The sequence below is a fragment of the Columba livia genome, unplaced genomic scaffold (genome assembly GCF_036013475.1).
Source record: "Columba livia isolate bColLiv1 breed racing homer unplaced genomic scaffold, bColLiv1.pat.W.v2 Scaffold_83, whole genome shotgun sequence".
Lineage (NCBI taxonomy): Eukaryota > Metazoa > Chordata > Aves > Columbiformes > Columbidae > Columba > Columba livia.
This window is the reverse complement of record NW_027043811.1, coordinates 487,034-508,277: the sequence shown is the minus strand read 5'-3', so window position 1 is coordinate 508,277 and position 21,244 is coordinate 487,034. Positions and strand designations below refer to the sequence as shown.

At 47.3% G+C, this 21,244-nt stretch overlaps 1 protein-coding gene across 5 annotated transcripts; it reads left to right on the top strand.

Annotated features, from left to right (window-relative positions):
* Positions 1-1,817: 1,817 nt before the first annotated feature.
* Positions 1,818-20,791, top strand: LOC135578155 (polyhomeotic-like protein 1). 5 transcript variants are annotated; one of them, XM_065048478.1, is made up of 15 exons: positions 1,818-1,839; positions 6,280-6,436; positions 7,045-7,155; positions 8,503-8,580; positions 9,355-9,504; positions 10,450-10,605; positions 11,705-12,203; positions 12,514-13,274; positions 15,339-15,486; positions 15,597-15,805; positions 16,409-16,523; positions 17,109-17,217; positions 17,901-18,051; positions 18,650-18,881; positions 19,186-20,791. In XM_065048478.1, exons 2-15 carry the CDS (start codon positions 6,323-6,325, stop codon positions 19,338-19,340), a joined length of 2,988 nt encoding a protein of 995 aa, XP_064904550.1. In that variant the 5' UTR covers positions 1,818-1,839; positions 6,280-6,322; the 3' UTR covers positions 19,341-20,791. The 5 variants fall into 5 exon arrangements, with proteins under 5 accessions (XP_064904550.1, XP_064904552.1, XP_064904554.1 ...); XM_065048480.1 differs by lacking the exon at positions 1,818-1,839 and adding an exon at positions 1,865-2,092; XM_065048482.1 differs by lacking the exon at positions 1,818-1,839 and adding an exon at positions 1,865-2,092 and having other exon boundaries at positions 6,266-6,436.
* Positions 20,792-21,244: the final 453 nt, after the last annotated feature.

Genomic DNA, 21,244 nt, shown 5'->3' with positions numbered 1-21,244 from the left:
TATGATTAGTTTCTGCTTGTCTTTTGCTTCTTCCTACCCTTCCTTGGTGCATGACCTGTCATCCTTCAAGGGAACTCATTGGGTCTCATCAAGATGAGCCATTGATCAGATCTGATAGAGCATTTCTTGTGATCTTAGCAACAGTCATTCTGACTACAACATTACTGTTACAAATGAACAAGTTTACCTTAATTGACTAATCTTAACTAAGACAGGCAACAGACAGAAGATCACAGTATCACAGTATCATAGTATGTTTGGGATTGGAAGGGACCTCAAAAGATCATCTAGTCCAATCCCCCTGCTGGAGCAGGAATGCCTAGAGGAGGTCGCACAGGAACATGTCCAGGCGGGTTTTGAATGTCTCCAGAGAAGGAGACTCCACAACCTCCCTGGGCAGCCCGTTCCAGTGCTCTGTCACCCTCACTGAGAAGAAGTTTTTTCTCAAATTTAAGTGAAACCTCTTGTGTTCCAGCTTGATCCCATTACCCCTTGTCCTATCATTGTTTGCCACCAAGAAGAGCCTGGCTTCATCCTCATGGCACTCACCCTTTATATATTTATAAACATTAATGAGGTCACCCCTCAGTCTCCTCTTCTCCAAACTAAAGAGACCCAGCTCCCTCAGCCTTTCTTCATAAGGGAGATGCTCCACTCCCTTAATCATCTTCGTTGCCCTACGCTGGACCCTCTCCAGCAGTTCCCTGTCCTTCTTGAACTGATCTGATGTTCTTGGAGAGTGATCAAGGAAAGTAATGTCTAAGTGCCTGCACAGTGCAGCCTCTCTTCTGAAAGTTGCCAGCAAACTGCCACTGTGGTTTCTTCACCCTGTTTATGCAAGTTTCCACTGTGAACCTCTACATGTGCTCTCTATGACCTGGACAGAAACCCCCGAGGCACTATTATTACCACTATGTCGTGTCTGCTCATCAAAGCTTGTTCCAGGTACTAAGACAAACATTTTACACCCTATATGTAGGAAACAATTATTTTGCAAATATAATAGGATCAGGTAGGATGTCTCAGCAAAGCAATTTTTTTTCAATAACGATATTGTAACACCAGGTGTTCTACCTAAGGTAGGCACACATAATAGGGCAAAAAGCCCCTGCTTATATCCCCCCCAACTCCCGGCCGCAATTTCCCTCCCCTGTTCCCCATTGGTTGGGTACCTCAGGGTTTACAGACTACCCGGTGCCTGCCTCAGTCTACATACAAAACCCTCCCCTTATCAATCTATTTAAGATATGGATTCCTGGTACTTTGGCTACCCTTCCCCCTAAACTAACTTGTAAATGCAGGTATCAGTATGCATACAGGCATCAGTATATATTCCGGGAAGAGACTGTTTTACACTAAGGATTCATAGTCCGATGTCTCTCGGTCCTTCCCCCCTGCTGGGGTGAGGCGTCAGGTCCTCAATTATGTAAAAACAACAGTTCTTCGTTAAAAGTTCCTTACACTATATAAAACTACCGATGTTTAGCAAGCTTAACCAATGCCCAGAAGGATCGATCGCAAGTGTATTTCAGCACAGAGGGCACCCTCTCTGAATGGCGAAGAGCCCTTGGCGCCTGCCGTACAGCCGGGCTGTGACGCTCAGGAACATCTTGATTAATTAGTCCCTTTCTCCTGCAGGCCCAGCTGGCGGCCGCGACCGAGGACCCCAGCGCCCCTCCCCAGCAAGGCCGGGCGGGTGAACGGGGCGGGCCCGGGCAGCCCCAGCCCCCGGCGAGGCCCCGTCCCTCCGCCGCGTCCCGCCGGGCTCCGGCTGCTGTCACCAGGGCAACGGCAAGCTGCGCCCCGGGAAGCGGGTCACGTGACCGGAAGCGCCTCGAGGTAGGAAGTGACGGAACGTCGGGGAGCTCCAGAGGCCAAGATTAAAAAACAAAAACAAACAAAAAAAAGAACAACAACAACAACAAAAAAACACACAAAAAAACCCAAACCAAAAAACGGGGGGCGGAACGGGCCCGTGAGAGGCGCGATCGTGGGCCCCGCCCCCGCCGCCCCGCCCCGCGCGGCCGCGCCGGGCCTTCGGGGCTGCCCTGCCAGTCCGGGCCCGGCCGGGCTCACCGGGAGCCACCGCCAGGTAACGCCCCCGGCCCCGCCCTCCCCCAACAACGGGGACCCCCGGGCACCGCCCCGCCCCGCCCGGCCGGGGCCCGGCCTGTCTGCCCGCGCGGGGGGGCGTGGCAGGCGGCGGCGGCCGGGGGGCTCCGGTAACGCTGGTAGCGCGGGTCCCTCGGGGGCTCGCGGCAGGGCGGGGCGGCGCGGCGGCTGTGGAGGGGAGCAGTGCAGGGCAGTGCCGCGGCGGCTGCAGGTGAGGCCGGGCCCGGGCGGCTGCGGCGGGGAGAGTTCCCGGGGCCGGGGCGGGCTGGGCTGGGCTGGGCTGGGCTGGAAGTTGACAGCGGCGGCGGAGCAGCCATTGTCTCCCCGGCCCGGCCCCGGGAGCGGCGGCCGGGAGCAGCTCCCCCTCGCAGCCCTGCTCCCGCCTCCCGAGTAGCCGCCGCCGCACCCCCAGCCGCTGGCCGGGCGTGAAACACGCGCCTTTCTTCAGCTCCCCGCGGTGGCATCCTGCGGCGGGTTCCCGCCTCCCGCCGCGGCGGGGCTGCCGGCACGGTACATACATGTTGCAGGTGGGCAGGGCGCCCGCACGCTCCGTGGCGGCTCAACTTTGCTGCCGGAGTTGCCGGCGGCCTGGGGGGCTGCCGCCGCGCTGCCCCCCACCCCTGCTTCCGGGAGCCTGCGGCCCTGTTGACGGGGAAAGGTGGGCGGCGGGGTGGGGAACAGGTGGTGCGAAGGTCTGGCGCTGCTCGACAGACGCATGTACTGCTGCCTCCAGAGCATCCCGGAGCAGAGGTAGCATGTCCCGGCGGTTTCATACCTCTGCTTGGGTAGCTTGGAGTCTTTCTTGTAGGGTGAGGAGACTGCTGTAGTCCTGGTTGCTCATTTTTCTCCTTAAAACCTGTCGGCAAACCTGTGCAAATCATGTTCACTGAGTTTCTCGGGAATGAAATGACAAAACCAGTTGTAAGGCTAGAAAATGTTCTGCAGGCAGCAGTCACATGCCAGAAGGAGTGGATAGGGTGAGGCAAGTAAAACTTTTTTGCCTCACTCCAAACAGTGTTCAATGAATAGGGTAGATGTTTGGCCCTTGCACTTAAGAAAGGTCAGGAACTTGTAGATGGGCCACCTGTGGTGTTCTTGATGTGTGCTGAGTTCAGCAGTGTGGGTCAGGCTCTGGACTGGCCTGTGTTCTCATGCTTGTATGAGCTCATTTTCTCCATTTTCCTGACCTGCCTTTTTGCTGTCCTGTCATTCCTGCTATGGTGTTAATAGGCCTTTGTATCTTTCCATGTCTGCCTCTTTGGGGTGCAGTTCTGTGTTAAGCTTAATCCAATTTAGCTGTTGTTCAAAGGTTACTTTCCAGTAAAGGCCACATTGTTACCCTGTGTTGTGGTGGTTGTTTGTTTTGTTTTTTTTTGGGGGGGGGGAGGTGGGTGATGGAATCTACTGATTGTTTGCAAAGTGGGTTGGTTAACTCAATCTTTTGGGAAAGCCATGGTTTAATCATTTTTGATAGGTTATCCATCTCATGGAGCAGCTAGTTGGGTAAAGTGATCTGACAGACCGATGATCACTAGATTTTTGCAAGAGAAGAGTGCTGGAAGATGCTTTTGGAGGAGGGGAGAGAGTGAAATCTGTGCTATTTTGTGTGGAAATAGCCTGTGTTTGGATCAGATTACACTAACATGGAGCTGCGTTCTTAAATGAACTTGCATGGGGAAGCACTGTGTCTTTTCATTTTTGTGTTTGGAAATGGTTTTGCTGGATAGCCCTGCTTGCTGTGAGCGACTTAAAATTCTTACTGCCCTTCCGCAAAAGGAGAGTATGCTTATTTATCCATGCTACCGAAGGGCGTTTTGCCTACACAGAGACCAAAATTTTTGATGCCTCTCATCCCAGAAGTGTTTGAGTACAATTCTGTTTGTGTTGGGGCCTGATTTTAAGAAGATCTAGGTTGATGTGGGCCCCTCAAAAATGCTGGAAATCTTACAAATCAATGCTGCTGTTTAATGAGGAAACACAGATTGGTGGAGCAGAGCACCAAGTCGGAAACAAGATTTCTCCTGGTGCAGCTGTTGAGGGCAAGAGTATGTGCTACAGCTAGGCTGAACCTTAGTTACCTTCTTTTCTTTCTCGCTGGTGCTCGTGGCATCACAAATGAGCTAATTCAACTCAGTGATCTGGCAGAAAATGATGTTTAGGGTAGTTTTTCTGCAAAGTTAAGAAGCTGAACTAGTGAGCATCAGAAGCAAGGTGAATTCTGGGAGGAACCTGCACAGGAAGGTTGAGGGTGGATGGGAGAACAGAAAGTATGTCCTAATGGTAGCGAAGCTACTAGATAAGTTAGTGTAATGTGTTATAGCTTCATTCTGACTTGCATTTTAACCCTATTTGCAGTACTTCATTTATCTACCAGTTTATTTCTTTCAAAACATCTGTATTCTCTCCCTTCTCAATTTACTTGTTTTCAGGCTTCATTTACTTTTTGTGGTGCTGTCTCCTGGGGAAGATATTTGAGGCAATTGTCTTCTCCAGAGCTTTAATGTTCTAGGTAGGCTTATTGACCAGCTGCTCCTAGATGTTACAGAGTTGTGCCTCAAGGCAGCAGCAGCCAGTTGGGAGGGTGTGTGTCTCACTTGAGGAGATGATGACTGCAGAGCCACTGCTGAAGCAGTGCAGGAAGCCAGTGCTGGATTAGCATGGAGATGCCTGGGCAGGACTTGAGGGCAGAGGAAAAGATTTCTGGGGAAGCCAGAACTTGAGCAGCAGGAATCTGCTTGTCAATTACAGATTTTTGGAGGTTTTGAGGAGCAGCAGTTCCCTGATTTAACCATCAATCCTCTGCAGCGTTAATGCTGTTACCCTACTTTAAAGTCATCTGCTGCCCTTAACACCATTTCAGAATTTAAAAAGTTGTCTAGTTGGCTCTTTTTCTGCTGTGCTGGTCTGTTTGTTTACGCACCTGGAAAAAGTTATGTTTCCTGAAGGCTGTGAAGCTCGACATCTCTGGATTTGAAAAGGTTGAGATACAGGAGCTGTGTTGGTGCTGCGGGGTCCTGGAACCCTAGGGGTCTCATTTAGAGGTCTCTTAAATAGGTTGCAGGGGAGCTGTCTGGTGTTTTGGAAACAAACAGGCTGTCAGTGATATTGAGACTACCAGAAGCTTTTTTTTTTTAATGTTACATGAAGTGCTATCCTTCTAAAAAGTCTTTTTGTTTGTTTTTTTGTTTTTTTTTTAAGTGCAATTCAGTTGAATCATCAGTTTTGTACTTTCCCTTTTCTGACTCTAATCCCTCCTACCATTACCCCCTGTGTAGCCCATGTTTCTTGCTGCAGGAAACTCCATGATCAACCTAATGTGTTACTCTTCTACTAAGTGCTCTCTTCAGTCTCACTTCTCTTCCTCTTGGCTGATGAAAGTTTTCCCCAGTCCTTTCTTAGTCTTGTTGTTCACTGCAACTCATCTTTCTGCTGCTAGAAGATCTCTCTGGCTCTGCATGACCTCTTCAGCAGCTTCCCCCTCACAAGTGTTGCTAGTTGCCATCCACTCTTCTTCTGACTTTGTTCCTCCTAAAAGGAACTCACCACCAAAGATACCAGCCTCCAGTCTAATATTCAAGTTACAATCTGTCAGAAAAAACAAGTAGCAAGAAAGTCCATGTGATCAGAGATAGAAAAAAGTGATCGAGAGCTGGGGCTGAACTGCGAGGAGGAGGGACCAAGTTGGTGTATCTGCAGTAGGGCAGCAGAGTTGTGGGATAATTATATTATACCTCTTGTTGGAGTGGAGGAAGAGGATCAGAAGTTGCCAAAGTGCAGTAGGAGATGGGGAATCACAGTGCAATTCACCTCAGTTCACTAGCTTTGAAGGAGAGATGGCCAGGTCTGTAACCAAATGATTGTCTGAATGAGCTGCAGCTGCTACTTCACTTTGCTGCCTTTTTAAGAATTCAGGATGCTGTAGCTTCCAACTGTAGCATGGCAATAAAAATATGAGAATTTTTATGTTACCTTTGTGACTGTGGTAATAACTGTGAGGATAATTTCTGAGTGATTTTGGACCCCTGTTATCCCCAGACCCCTGTGATGTAGCAAATCTGTGCAAGGAGCCTGGTACTGGGATATTCCAGTAAAAAAGCTGTGTAATGCAGTGAAATACGGTTTGGTTCTTTCTTTAGCCTGACTTAGTTTCCAGTTCTCTTGATGTAGATCTGGAGTCTGTCTCAGCCTGAGCTCCTGGGATCCTGTCACCATGGAGACCGAAAGTGAGCAGAACTCCAGCTCCACCAGTGGGAGCTCCAGCTCTGGAGGAAGCACCCGTCCTCAGATATCACAGATGTCTCTCTATGAGCGACAGGCAGTGCAGGTGAGATGCAGTTATGTTCTGGTATGGGATGTACATCAGTGGAATGTGATGGTGAGCCCTGTTGTGTGTCTCTGCGTTATCATGTGTCAGGGTGGGAGCATACTCGAAGGACTGTTTTGTTCAGATTTATAAATTCTTGTGCTAGGCTCAATCTTTAGTTCCTGTAGCCTGACACAGTGCTTCATTTTTTTATAGGTTAGTCCTCCAGTGTTCAGTCTCTTAGATTTAATCTGTGCTGTGATTCAACACATTGATTTTTAGCATGCTGTTCTAGAGCAATTAATTCAGTTTATCATCCCAGTTCCTCTATATACACATATCCTCCATATACATACTGTACTAAAACTCTTCTTTGACTTCTTGAGCACAAACATCCCCAAATTCCTGGAGTTTATTAAAGACTTACAGGCATACTTCCTGCTGTCCTGGAATACAGCTGTGATTCAGTCTGCTACCAAATTTGTAGCTATACTATGTATTTTGATGTGCTAATCTAGTGACTTAGCTTTTTTTCATGGGGTCTCAGGACTGTTATTTCTTTCTTCTTTGCTTTCTAGTCATTTCAAGGGCATGTTGTTTTAAACAATTAGGTTTTCCTCTTTCTCTAGGCCCTGCAGGCACTCCAGAGACAGCCCAATGCAGCCCAGTACTTTCATCAATTTATGCTCCAGCAGCAGCTTAACAGTGCCCAGCTTCACAGCCTGGCTGCTGTCCAGCAGGTGAGTTGCCAAGGGGCAGAAGGAGAGGAACTGGATTGTTCCCTGAGGAAGTTCCAGAGATGCTCTCTTCATACAGTGACTTGCATACCAAGGTCCATCTGATCCATGATTAAACAATAAGTCCCTAAACACATTGTTTAAAGCTAATACAAACAGCTAGTAAACTGGAAGTTTGATGCAAAGATTTGTTTGGTTTTCATGTACAGAGCAGGGGAATATGTAATTTGGCATCCCCGTAAGGAAGCTTGCACTTCAGAAGCATGTGGCTAGTCCTTGTGCCTTCTTTAAATAAAACATGGGTGGTTAAGTCAGCAGTGGATGCAGTGACACTTAAACACTGTCTTAAAGTGACTGATGGATTGTTATTTCTCTGAGAATAAACATAGCCTTGTGTGCATGAGATTTCGGGCAGTATCTTCTGAATTTTATGTCTTGAAACTTAGTAGCCCAGGTTTTCTTTACCTGTTGCTATCAAGAGGGATCTGAGGTAGATTTTGTCCAGGCAGGTGGGTGTTTCTTTAACTGAGATATGTTTATACAAATCCAGGTATTTTATGATACATAACTGTTGAGCAATTTGTTTTTTTTCCTTAGCAACATTCCTTACCTGCAAGACCTTATCATCAGTTGAAGATGCATTATGTGTGATGTGAATACAGTTCTGTCTGTGTAACAATATCTCCATCAGCCACTGTGCTCCTTGGCTGTTAGTCCAGGATTTAGTTGTTCTCAAGTTCTTACCTGCAGTTTTATAGCATAGAGGGAATAGAATCATCTCACCAGTTTCACACAAATCTTAGTTGTAAAACTAACTAAACTTGTACAGTGTAATACCCATGGGAACATAGAGGGAGGAAAAAAACCATCTAACAATATTTACATTTCTCCGTGAACCGTATGTGCTGTAATCCAAAATGTATTACTTGGAATTCTATCATTACATTGTTACTAAACTGCGTAATTAACCCAGCAATTGCTAATATTGAGGGGAATGTCTGGGTTTTGACAGAGTGGATTGCGGTGTCGGGATGAGGGTTGTAGTATGTAGCATGACAAGCTGGGGCACCGGTGACGTATATACCTGTGGGTGGAAGGACTTGAGGTTGTGCACTATAATGGTCTCTTGTCCACTGCTTTGGGTATTATATAGGACTGAGCTGGCTGGAGAAGAGGAGGTTGCTGCACCGAATTTGTAGGGCATGGCAGGGATTTGTGGTAGAGAGATTGTGCTCCTGTTCTCAGGAACAGAAGATGATTTGGCAGTAGATGTTGTGACAAAGCCAAATATTTGGACTGGATTGAAAAGCTAGTTCCAGGTACTTATTTCTCTGTCAATCTCTCTTGCAGGCTACAATTGCAGCCAGTAGACAGGCCAGCTCCCCCAACACCAGCACCCCACAACAGACCACCACCACCCAGCCCTCAGTAAGTAACTGCTCCCTCACACACGTATCAAAGCCTCCCTCCCACCTCTTGCCATGTTCTTTCTCCTCTTTGTCTTTCAGGAAGTCAGGCAGCCAGGGAAGCACAGCTTCTAAGAATGCTGGGAATACACAAGATGAAGACAACTTTGGGGATTTGGGGTGCTATCATTGTTGATGGCTGTTGAGGAGACCAGAGAAAGTCTCTGAGTGGGAGAGGCCTCTTAGCTGGAAAGTTCAACACTGATCTACCTTTGCTGAGGCTCTGGGGATACATCATCATAGATTAGGAAAGGACTGGAATTTTTAAGGAAGAGAAGGAGTCATGGACAGCTTGAAAGGGAATGCTCTTTTTTTTTGGGCTAAGTAGTACTTTGTTGAATGAGAGCGAGTCTGGTTGTTTTGTAGTGAGTATTGAGGAACTGGGATTTGTTCAATGAGTAGGTGAGTTGGTAGGGTAGAGATTACCTTGTGGTTTGTTTTTTCCTTTACTTGGGAGGCTGGAGAAAATGATGTATTTCTTTTGGATTTCTTATTACAGTTGCATGCTAACAGTGATACATGGGCTCAGCATACAAATGAGATTAGCATCTAGGGCTGTGGCTAGTTTAGATTGCACCACCCCTTAAGACAAGAACTTTTTTCTTCTTGCTCCCCTGTGGGATACAGGAAAAAAGTGTGAAATGTCTGTTCTAGCTCTACCCCAGTAAGTGAATTTGTACTTATTTCTTTGCCTCTGTCACTTCCTATATGATTTGGGGCTTTTCTCTGTTTTAAGATCAACCTAGCCACCACATCAGCTGCTCAGTTGATCAGTCGGTCACAGAGTGTGAGTTCCCCCAGTGCCACAACCCTGACGCAGTCTGTGCTCCTTGGGAATGCCACCTCACCACCTCTCAACCAGTCGCAGGCCCAGATGTATCTCCGGGTAAGAGCTGTGTATGCGAAATGTGTCCTGACCACAAACCCCACTTCAGTGTTTCACTGCTACGGATTACCAACACCTTCGAACTAACTCTAGCTTTAAGGATGATGCACTATATTTTAAATTCAGGTGGGGAAGCTCCTATCTCTGAAACCACAAGTTTGACTCTGGGCTCAGCTTTTGAGGGTAAATGATCTTTGTATTGTGTGGGTCAGGTGAGATCATCAAGAACTGTGTTTGTCTCTGCTTTGCATAGATGTTAAAGATCCCATGGCACTTCCCACTAGAGTTTAAATGTGAAATGTATGTCCTAGACTTCAATATAGTTCACAGAAATAAAGCTATTCTTCTGGTTCAATTTTAGAATATATATATATGGTAAATTACTTTCTTCTACTACTACTGAGCTCTGAAACCTAAGTAAGAATTCAACTAAGTCTAGAAACAAATCAACATGAGCAAATGTGTAATCCTTTTAATTGGTTTGAAGGGCTGCTAAATAGAAAACATTAGGTTTGACTATAGTCAGTCTGGGGTTTGGTTACCTACTCAAAAAATATTTTCAGTGTCTCAGTTGATTTAGATACAGATTGGAATCCCTTCTTTTCAAGCAACCCTGGTCTTGGTTATCACTGTTTCTCAACCAGCCCGGGATATATGTCTGAAAATTCTATGATACCTCAGTCTTTTAGCCAGCCTTGGGCAGAATGGAGGAGTTGGCCCTGGCCCATGTTAGATAGAAGAGTGCTTGTTTCTGTAAGGAAATTGTTCCCAGTTTCTTGCTCCTGAGGGTTATGTTCAGTGTTACAGTGCAGGGAGGGCTGGGTTTTTGCAATGTGTGACATTGCAGCCCAGTATTGCTTTGTAATCTGTTTGCTTGTGGTTCGCTTTCTTTTTCTCTTCTCCTCCGTTCCTTTCATTCCATATCACCTGACCCTCCCTCAACAGCCACAGCTGGGGAACCTGTTGCAGGTAAACCGGACCTTGGGCCGCAATGTGCCTCTTGCCTCCCAACTCATCCTGATGCCCAACGGGGCTGTGGCCGCTGTCCAGCAGGAGGTACCACCCACTCAGTCTCCTGGGGTCCATGCAGACACAGACCAGGTCAGTGACACCCCTTCCCAGAGTCCTCCCCTTCCCCTGCTCTCCATCACCTCACATTCTGGTCTTTGCTCCAGCCACCCCTGTGTAGCAGATTAGCTCTATTTTATCCCCATCCTATGTTCCTGTGCAAGCAGGAGATTCTGTTCTCTCTTGCCACCATTTTTTTCATGTTTGCTTTTTGCCTCCGGAGATGGGATTCATTTCTGCTTATAATTTGGGGGGTGAGCCACAGGCTGGATCAGTCCTGTCTTCAGAGTTTCTCGATTGTCCTTATGTGAAAAGAATTGTTGAGTTCTATGTCCAGTTCTCAGTTACTTGGCAATGAAGAGTCTTGGCCAGCAGCAATATTCCTTCACCCAGTTGGTTTGTTGTTTTAAGGATGCCAAAGACCAAACAGGCCATAGTGTCTTAGCTCTTGCATTAATCTATAAATAATTCTCCAGGTCAGGGAGCTGCCATGACTTCCCATTTTCTTTGTCCTATGTCAATCGTTATTGGAATTTACAGTTACTTCATATTTTTCTTGTATGGAACCCTTTCTTTGAAGGAAAGTCAGCCATGATCAGACTTGAAGATAGAACTGCATTTGGAGTGGGAGTAAACATAGATCGAAATGCAGAGGGATTAGTGAAATCAGAAGAGCTGCAGGCCATGGGCCTCCTGAGTGGGAAGCCCTGCACAGAGGGAGGAGGCAGGTGGCACAAAAATTAAAAACAAATGACTGGCCTTTAAAAAGGGTATCTCAGGGCTTTTAGTGCTGTGCTAAACTGGATCCTCCCAATGCAAGGGCACGGCAGGCAGATCTGAAGACTGCCCCATGCTTCAGAGAATGGTGGTGTCCTCATGTGCTCTTCAGAAAGTGCCATGAGATCTTTAACTTCCATCAGAGATGGGGCAGGAGGGAGTTCAGGATAACATGTTTCCTGGAGAAGGCCGCACCTGAGTTTGCCCTGCAGTTTTATTCAGCTCTCCACATGAGATTTGAAGTGTTGACTGAAGCCTGCATCCCAGTAGACTGTGTTGCTTGTGTTCTCTACAAAACTTGCAGCAAGTAACCTACCTAAAGCAAATGGATTCTGTTTTGTATATGTGTTTCCAGGTGCAGAACTTGGCTGTGAGGAGCCAGCAGACCTCAGCCACTAATGCCCAGCTCCAAGGCTCTGCTCAGAAGGCAGCTCTGCCAGGAAGCTCCCAGGCTTCGGGCTTACCACAGGCCACCAGCACGGGCCAGACCTTGGCAGTGGCTCAGGCCTCCTCTGGCAGCGCAGGCCAGTCCCTCAACTTGAGCCAAGGGGCTGCTGGCAGCAATGGTGTCTCTGGGGGTGTGGTGGCAAGCAGTGGGAGCCAGACCTCGACAGGATTGAGCCAGACCTCGTCGGCAGGCACTGCTGGCAGTTGCCAAAGGAAAGGCACAGGGGTGGTTCAGCCATTACCGGTAGCGGCTGCCCAGGCCGCGACTGTCAGCCAGGGAAGCCAGACGGAGACAGAGAATGCAGCCACAAAGAAGGGCGAAATGGACAGCAGCGGACAGCAAACAGTGGGTATGAACCTTACCAGGACTGCTACACCAGCGCCCAGCCAGACGTTGATCAGTTCAGGTAAGTGTGGACCTGTGGAACTTCTCTTCAAGCCCACTGGCCTTTCGCAAGAGAGTGCCATTTGAAAGCCCACTGGCGAGAGGTTTCCCAACTCACCTCCCAGCCTCTGCACTCCCAGAGGCTGATTTCTAGGGCTTATCCTTCTCTGTTAGCATGAGAAGTTAATTTAGTCCCACATGTCCTCTGACAGTAAGCTGTCAGTCATCTTGGAGCTTAATAACTCAAACCAGTGCAGTGGCTGCCTGTTGTTGTTGTTCCCAGCTGTATTGTTGCTAACTTTTGTGCTCTCCTGTTTTTCTACTCTGTATAGCCACATATACACAGATCCAGCCACACTCACTGATCCAGCAGCAGCAGCAGATACACCTGCAGAAGCAGGTGGTGATCCAGCAGCAGATTGCCATTCATCACCAGCAGCAGTTCCAGCACCGCCAGTCCCAGCTTCTCCACACAGCCACCCATCTCCAGCTGGCCCAACAGCAGCAACAGCAGCAAGCACCATCTCTGACCCAACAGCAGCAGCAAACTCAACCTCTGCAGCAGCAGGCTCCACCTCAAAACCAGCAGCAGGCTCAGACACTTGTGGTACAACCTATGTTGCAGTCCCAGCCACAGCCTGTGCAGCTCCAGCAGGACAGTCCTTGCCAGCCAGCCACCAAGTCACCTGTTCCAATTCAGTCAAAATCTCTGGTCACCCCTATCAAACCACCTCAGCTTGGGCCTGCCAAAATGTCAGCAGCACAGCAGCCTCCACCACACATCCCAGTACAGGTGGTGGGTACTCGGCAGCAGGGCTCAGGCCAAGCCCAAGCACTTGGTTTGGCTCAGATTGCTGCAGCAGTGCCGACATCCCGGGGAATGCCAGCCGTGGTCCAGCCTGTTTCCCAAGCCCATGCTGCTCCCCCATCATCATCTTCATCTTCAGCATCATCACAGGAAGCTCCTCCTCTCACCACAGGATTGAATTTGGCACAAGTTCAAGGCACAGCCCACATGGTGAAGAGCCCAGCCTCCTCTCCAGTCGTGGCTCAGATGCCAGCAGCATTCTACATGCAGTCTGTCCAGTTGCCAGTAAGTGATACCGTTGAGAAGGAGAATAGCATACGGATTTTATTTTTTCATTCCTAGGGCACCAATCGCCATCCAGGCCCAGGTCAGTGGGTAAGGGGTTTGGGTAAAGTCATGTGGAGACTTTTTCCTCTCAAAAACACTAATTCCAGTCCAACCCTTGGGGGTTACTGACTACAAGCATTTATCTTCCACATTATCATTCAAAGGCTTACATGAAGTAAATAGTTGAGACTTAGACATTGCCCCAAATGGGGTAGGTGTTCACATCACGTACTAAATATCACATAAAACAATGTGGTAGGTTGACCTTGGCTGGTTGCTGGGTGACCACCAAGCTTCTCTATCACTCCCCTTTCACAGCCGGATGGGAAATAAAATACAGCCAAAATCTTCTGGCTTGAGATAAAAACAGGCAGATTACTTACCAATTACCATAATGGGCAAAATAATCTCAATTTAGGGAAATTAATTAAATTTATTGCCAATTAATCAGAGTGGACTGATGGGAAATAAGAACAAATCTAAAAAACACCTCTTGCCCTTCTTCATGGGCTCAATGTCACTCTGAGATCTTCTGCCTCCTACCACTGAGTGGTGCAGGCTGATGGGGAGTGACAGTTGTGGTCAGTTCATAATGTTTTGTCTCTGCTGCTCCTTTTTTCCTCACACTTTTCTCTTGCTGGAGCATGGAGTCCCTCCCATAGGATACATTCCTTCTTGAACTTCTCTAATGTAGGCCATTCCCACAGGCTGGGGGTTCTTAATGAACTGGCCCACTGTGGGTCCCTTCCACAGGGTGCAGTCCTTCAGGAACAGACTGCTCCAGTGTGGGTCTTCCACAGGGTCAGAGGTCCTGCCAGGGGCCTGCTCCAGTGCAAGCTCTCCATGGGGTCACAGCCTCATTTGGGTATCTACCTGCTCTGGCATAGAGTCCTCCAGCATCTGTAGTGGATCTCTGCTCCACCATGGACCTCCATGGGCTGCCCCACAGGCTGCCAAGGTATCTCTGCTCTTGTGCCTGGAGCACCTCCTGCCCACCTTCCTCACTGACCTTGTGTCTGCAGGGCTATTTGTCACTGCTCTCTCCCAGCTTCTGCTGCAGTTTTTTCCCCTTCTTAAATATCACAAAGGTTGCTACCAGCATCGCTGATGGACTCAGCTTTGACCAGTAGCGAGTTTGTCCTGGAGCTCACTGGAACTGGCCCTGTCAGACATGTGGGTAAGCTTCTGGTGTCTCCTCACAGAAGTCACACCTGTGGCCTCCATGCTACCAAAACCTTGCCACATAATTCAAATGCAAACAATAACTCACCTCTTCTCTTTGTGGTCTCTCTCAGGAGAGAGATGAGAGCTGAGTGGGCCATGAAGACTGAACCTCTTCTCACTAGGTGGATACCTCTGGGTCAGAGACCCTTTTCTGTGTGACACCAGCCACTGACTCTGGGCCTCAGAGAATCCCCTAGCAACAGGCTATGCCGAGGAAAGCAAAGATGGCTCATGTTCCACAGGCCTCAGCCTGGCTGCTGTGAGTTGTCCAGCTAGAGCCTGCTTAATTTCCTGAGACAGCAGCACTTTGCCAGCTCAGATATCCTTAGCTGAGACTGTTCCTAAACTCTGGCTGCTTCTTCAGGAAGGTGTTGCATGATTTGTCTGATTGCTAGAGTGGGGGGACAATTCTGCTCCCATCCAACATGTTTCCCCTACTGTTTTGACTCTCCTTTATTGAAACTCATCTGATCTAGCCAAAAGCCTGTTTGGAAACTGCTGGGTGACTGCCATTCCATTTCTTTCTTCCTGGAATAATCCCTTGAGGCTCACACTGTGTCTTGGTATTGTATCAATGTCCCCATTCATGTTGATACATGAAGCTTTGCTCCTTGCTAGGCAAATGCTTTTAAATAGAGGTATGTACTGTGAGGGAGCTAGAGGTATTTCCATGAGAAGGAACCAGACTGGAGCTGAAGTGTGATGGGTCAGGATGCATCTTCCTTTTGCCTTCAGTCTGTCTCGCCCTTTGCTTTGGGGCCCCTGACTCTGCTTACATGTTCCTTTTTATTCACGCAGGGCAAGTCTCAGACCTTAGCAGTAAAGCGCAAGGCAGAGTCAGAGGAGGAAAAGGAGGAGTCACCCAGTGTCACTGCACTCCTGCCTGTCAGGTCCTCTCCTGTAACAGACAGTCCCAAAAACATGGAGGACAAGAGTGGCCTTGGAGGTGAGGTTACAAAAGAGAGTTCTGCTTGTATGTACTAATGATCTGATCTCATATTCCATTTGAAGTAGATGGAGCAAAGGTTACTGACACTTATGCTGTTAATATTCCAGATAAATCTGATCCTGCTGCCACTGCAATCCCAAATACCACCTCGAGTGAAGGAACATCAATCACCCCCACCTCTGCTCCCACCCCTAACCTGGCAATGGTGTCACGTCATATTGGAGACTCCAAACCCCCGCAAGCCATCGTCAAACCCCAGATACTCACACACATCATTGAAGGCTTTGTCATCCAGGAGGGAGCAGAGCCCTTTCCGGTAGGGATTCTTTGCTGTGGAGGAAGGAGGTGTAGCGCTCTCTTGGGAGGGTAGCGGGTTTCTGTCTTTAGACAGGAGTTTCTTTCCCTATGTTTCAAGTCAGTATTTTTAGCCTGAGACACAGACAGTGAAGAGGAAGGGAAAGGGGGGAGGTGTCATGCATGAAACAAGGCATTAAGTGGTGGCATGAAAGAGAATGGGTTGGAAGGAGTAAAAGAAGTGTGACAGGGACTGTTTTCTCCACTAGTCCTCAAAGCAATCCTTCATGTATGAATTGTAAGAAGGTTCTTCTCTCTGACTTTCAGTGAGGGAAAGATGCACTGCATTTTGAACAAGCAGCAAGTGAAGTTAAAGCAAGTAAGGGAAAATGCAGTTACACGGAATTGCATGATATTCGAGGCAGATAGTACCTTGTGATCTGTGAATGAACCTCCAAGCCTGTGAGTCAGGAAGGAGCAATAACTTTGTCCAGCAACTCCTTCCCTGGTAGGCAGGGCTATTTTTCTGAGCTGTAATAAGGTATGAGTGTCATATATGTTGCAGAGGGTGGTGGACACGGAGAATCTTTTGCTGATGGGCCTGGCTCTTTCTCTTCCTGTCCAGGTGGGTTGTTCTCAGCTGCTGAAAGAATCTGAGAAACAGCTGCAGGGAGAGGCTCCTTCTGGCCAGAGTGAAAACCTGTCCAGTAATTCTCTGGAAGGGGATAGTGCTTCTGGGGGTAAGTTTCAGCACCAGGAGGCCTAGCTAGTGTTACTGAAAAATTCTGCTCTCTGATACTGCATTACTAACTTTATGCATGAGGGACTTGAATCCCTTTTTACCTTCCTGCTAACTCCTTAGAGACTCAAGCTATGGACCTAGGATCTCTTTTTCTTGAGTGTCAGAATACAATACTTTTTTGTTGTTAATATGATCTAACATACCCTGTGTCAATAGTAAGCAGGAGAATCTGAGTTGTACCTGTCTCTAATGAATGTGAAGGATGTGTGGATGCAGCAGAGTGCAGTGATGGAGATTTTCTCCACAGCCTTGTAAGACATGAGGGATATGCTATTTTTTCCTTGTTTGGCAAAACAGTACTGACAAGGAGAAATAAGCTGCTCTGTTCAATATCCAGGGGTCCTATTTAGCAGAGCTTCTGCCTCTCTTCTCCCAGCTTCTTCCCCAAGCTAACTGTTTAATAGATTCACTAGAGAGTAGTGCTTGGAATCTGTCTGCTCAGAAAAATAGTGGAATGGGGAATAATTATGTGTGATCTGTTTCAGTTCAGATCATCAACTGGTGTGTATCTTTGTCTCACCAGAGCTTGATAAGAAGGCAAACTTGCTGAAGTGTGAATACTGTGGGAAGTATGCCCCAGCAACCCAGTTTCGTGGCTCCAAGAGGTTTTGTTCCATGACCTGTGCTAAAAGGTAACAGCAACACAATCTTCCTTTTCTCTGACTATACATTCCCTGGAACTGGGCAGGTGCCCTTCTTCCAGGTAGTGTACAACACTTCAGTACATCTGATCCTCCCTTGTTGGGATGCACTGGCCACAGAGATGATTTGTGAATGCTTTTAGATGTGGAGAGGTGGATGTGGTCTTGAGTGTAAACAGGATTTCTGACTTGCTTAGAAAATGAAATGGAAAAAGGGAAGTTCTTGAGCTCCAAAGAACCACTCTTCAGACAAATGTACATTTGAATGACTAAACAAGTGTGTACTGGTAGGTATCTGCTGCACTGGTACTAGACAAAGACACAAGGGGGCATTGGGGGAAAAAGCCTCAGCAGTAGTTATACTAGCCATTGCTGCCTCCTGTTGATAACAGAGTGCTTGCATGGGGTTTTTTTCCCCTTAGGGGAATATCTTAATTGACCCTTCAGATGTTAGATCAAGACTCTGGTGTCCAAATATTGCTTGTGTCAGAAGTCTGGACTGTTTCCTTCCAAGGGGAAGTCTTAGAAGGAAGAGGAACAAAAAAAAGATGTTAAAAAGATGTTAAAATGATGATGTTAAAAAGAGGAGTTTTATCCCCATGTAGAGCCAGGAGAAGCAGTAGGTTCAGGTAGTTGCTGTTTCATAACTGCTTCTCTGCTTCTGTTTAATTGAGGTACAATGTAAGCTGCAGCCATCAGTTTCGGCTGCAGAGAAAGAAGATGAAGGAATTCCAGGAAGCTAACTATGCCCGTGTGCGGCGACGGGGATCACGGCGCAGCAGCTCTGAAATTGCTCGAACAAAGATCCAGGGGAAGCGCCACAGGGTAAGGACATAGTCCTGTCTGCCTCTGTTGTGGCAGACCTCAGTGTAAAAGTTGTCACTGCTGGATGTACCACTTTCTTATAGTGGACAGAGTGGAACAGGATGTGCCAAGTGCACATTGATACAGTTGTTACACAAGGCACAGTAAGCTGTTCTAATTGCTCATTGGCTAGAAAAAGTGGATCCATGTTTTTATTTGCTCTGTTCACTCTGTATTCGCTGTCATATGTGTCTCGGAGGTCTCAGTGAGTGAGACCAACTGACACCCTTGGTAGAAAACAAACCACTTTTCTTGTTTGATTAGCATTCTTCCACATGAATGATTTGAATGTGATTATGAAGAATTGAATGAGCTTCAGAGCTGATGTGAGAAAGAGGAATGGACTGGGGGAGGATGGGGAGAAGGAAGAGGAAGGAAAATAAGAGCAAAGTCTCCTTTCTGACATCAGGGAGCTGTTCTGTCAGCTGCCCCTGGACCAACAACCTGAGACAGTTGTCCCAGACTGTTGGGACAACTTCTGCTGTTCCCAATGTCTTGTTTTGCACCTGGAAATTGTCAGTGTATTACAAAACACCTTTTCTTTCTTATGGGCTTGTAGGGCCAGGAAGACTCAAGTCGAGGCTCTGATAACTCCAGCTATGATGAAGCTTTGTCCCCTACATCTCCAGGACCCCTGTCAGTAAGGGCCAGTCATGGAGAGAGGGACTTGGCAAACTCTAGTATGGCCCCACCTACCCCAGATCTACATGGCATCAACCCAGTCTTCCTGTCCAGCAATCCCAGTCGTTGGAGTGTGGAGGAAGTGTATGAGTTCATTGCATCACTGCAAGGTGAAGTTAAGATCCTCTCCTGCACTCCTGTGATCCAGTAGCATGGGGAAAGTTTTGCCTCTGTTGCTGGAAAGTGGTGTCAGTGGTGCCTAGTTCTTTTATTGTACTTCTGCACGTGTTTCTGAATTGGAGTAGGTCATACAGATGGATGACTTGTAACTTCTCAGGCAGCCTGTAGAGTGGGGAGGGGGGTTGATTAGATTCCTAGCTTGCTTTTTCTGTACCTGCCAGAGGTCCGAAGAGTGGGAACAAGGGTAATGCCCAGGGTACATCTGTTTCTCAGTGCTGATTTTTGGTTTCACAGGGTGCCAGGAGATTGCGGAGGAGTTTCGGTCACAGGAAATTGACGGCCAGGCCCTGTTGCTTCTGAAGGAGGAACACCTCATGAGTGCCATGAACATCAAGCTGGGACCAGCTCTCAAGATCTGTGCCAAGATCAATGTCCTTAAGGAGACCTAACAGCTCTGAAGTCAGAGGTCTCACTTTTGCTCTGACTTCAGGGCAGCTGCCAGCTCTGGAGCATCATCTTGGGGTGGGGAAGAATGGGACAGTCCCCTGTGGTCTTGCATTCAAGAATCAGAAGGAATTCAACCGATTGAAACTGCCATGCACAAGCCCCTGTCTTAGTTTCTTAATGGTGCTACAAGGGGGAGAAAAACTCCCACCTGGGGCCTTGAAACATCTTTCCTTCTTCCTGTTTTTGAATATGCCTCTCCCATAACCCACATAAAGACAGGAAGGGGATGTCTTTCTGTCTTTGCAGACTTCTGGAAGGGAACTGCTCTTGCCCATTTTTGCTACAGCAGGTCTGCTAGATCTTAGTTTTGAATGTTGCTGTGCCAGAACTTGAGACATAGGAAGACCTGGCCCCACACAAGACATTGGGAGCAGCTGTGCTTGGGGCATTTAAGAAGGGGAACTAGTGAATTCCAAGTGACAGAAGTGGACATACAAGAATTAAAGCAAAAGCGGTTGCTGCTGTTTCACTCTTCAAAAATTACCAAGGCCGTTCATGAACTGGGTTTAATAGCCATTAGCATGCACACCAAACATGAACGCCCGTGGCAAAAGGACCTGCCCGAGCTTTACTGTCTGCTGTAGAGATGCAGAGTGAAGACGAAGTGTTGTGGCAGCTATTCACTCCAGATGTTTCTCTCTGAACTGGTCAGAGGATTTATGCTGAGTAGTTATGACAAGGTGATGGACAAGTGAAAGGGAGGGGGATTGTATTGCATTACAGAACTCTGCAGCACTAGGTTTGTCTCCCCATTTTGCTAGGGCATAATTTACAGATCCAAAGCAGCCTTCAGAAGCACCAAGGCCCTTCATAAAAGTGGCCAGGTTGTGTTGTTTTTTGTTTGGGTGTGTTTTTGTTTTTTTGTTTTTTTTTTTTTTTCTCTTATCAGTTTGTATTATTTTTGCGTCTTTATTCATTGCCCTCAGGAGAGGTTATGGGTAAAAGTTAAAGTTGGCAGGATTGTATCTCCTTTGTCAGGCTCTTTGTTGTTGTTAAACAAATCTTTTTCTTCCTCAGGTAAAAAAAAGAAAAGGCAAACAAAAACATAGCCTCCAACAACTGAATACTGATCCTTTAACACTACTTCTCCTTTCTAAGGGGGAGAATTATGTTATAGGCTGAGTCCCTCCCTTTTAGCCCCCCCCCCCCAGGTTTGGGTGTTTTTTGGTGTGTTTTTTTGTTTGGTTGGGCGCTTTTTTTGTTGTTTTTTAAAGGACCAAATGTGGTATTCTGAAGTTTTGTAACCAGTTTGGCAAAGGTGAAAGACTGGGCCGAGTTCTCTTCCAGAAGCACCTCTGCTTAAAACAAGTAAAAACGTGAAGAAATTCCACGAAGCATGAAGAGCTAAGTACCCCATGGAGCCAAATACCTGAAAAGAAAGATGATTTTTAAACCATGTGTCTCAGGTTTTCTGTTTTCAGAGTTTTCATGTGAATATTTGAGTAAAACATAAGACTGTACTGTTGGAGGAAGGCTGCAGTGGCATGAGAGAAGGCCTAATAGCATAGGCTAGAAAACAGATATCTTTGTAATGGGCTCTTGATCCATGGTAGAAAAAGAGAAGTTGGAAAGTGCTTAGAAGATGGATAAAACATAGCAGCAGCTGCTTAGTCTTCACTGTTGAATCTCATTTTAATGACATCCCTGTTCCTATGAGTGAAGACTTCTGAGGCTTCTTGAATCAAAATAGGCTCAAAGGAAACTGCCCCTGCTTTCACCATGATAACAGTATTTGGTCTGGTGTCATGTGTGGGCAGGGAAGGGGTAGGCTAGAATCTCTTAACTGCAATCCACAGAGGTAGGCTGCCCTTAAACCGTTTTATCCTCAGCAAGCTGGGTGTGGTAA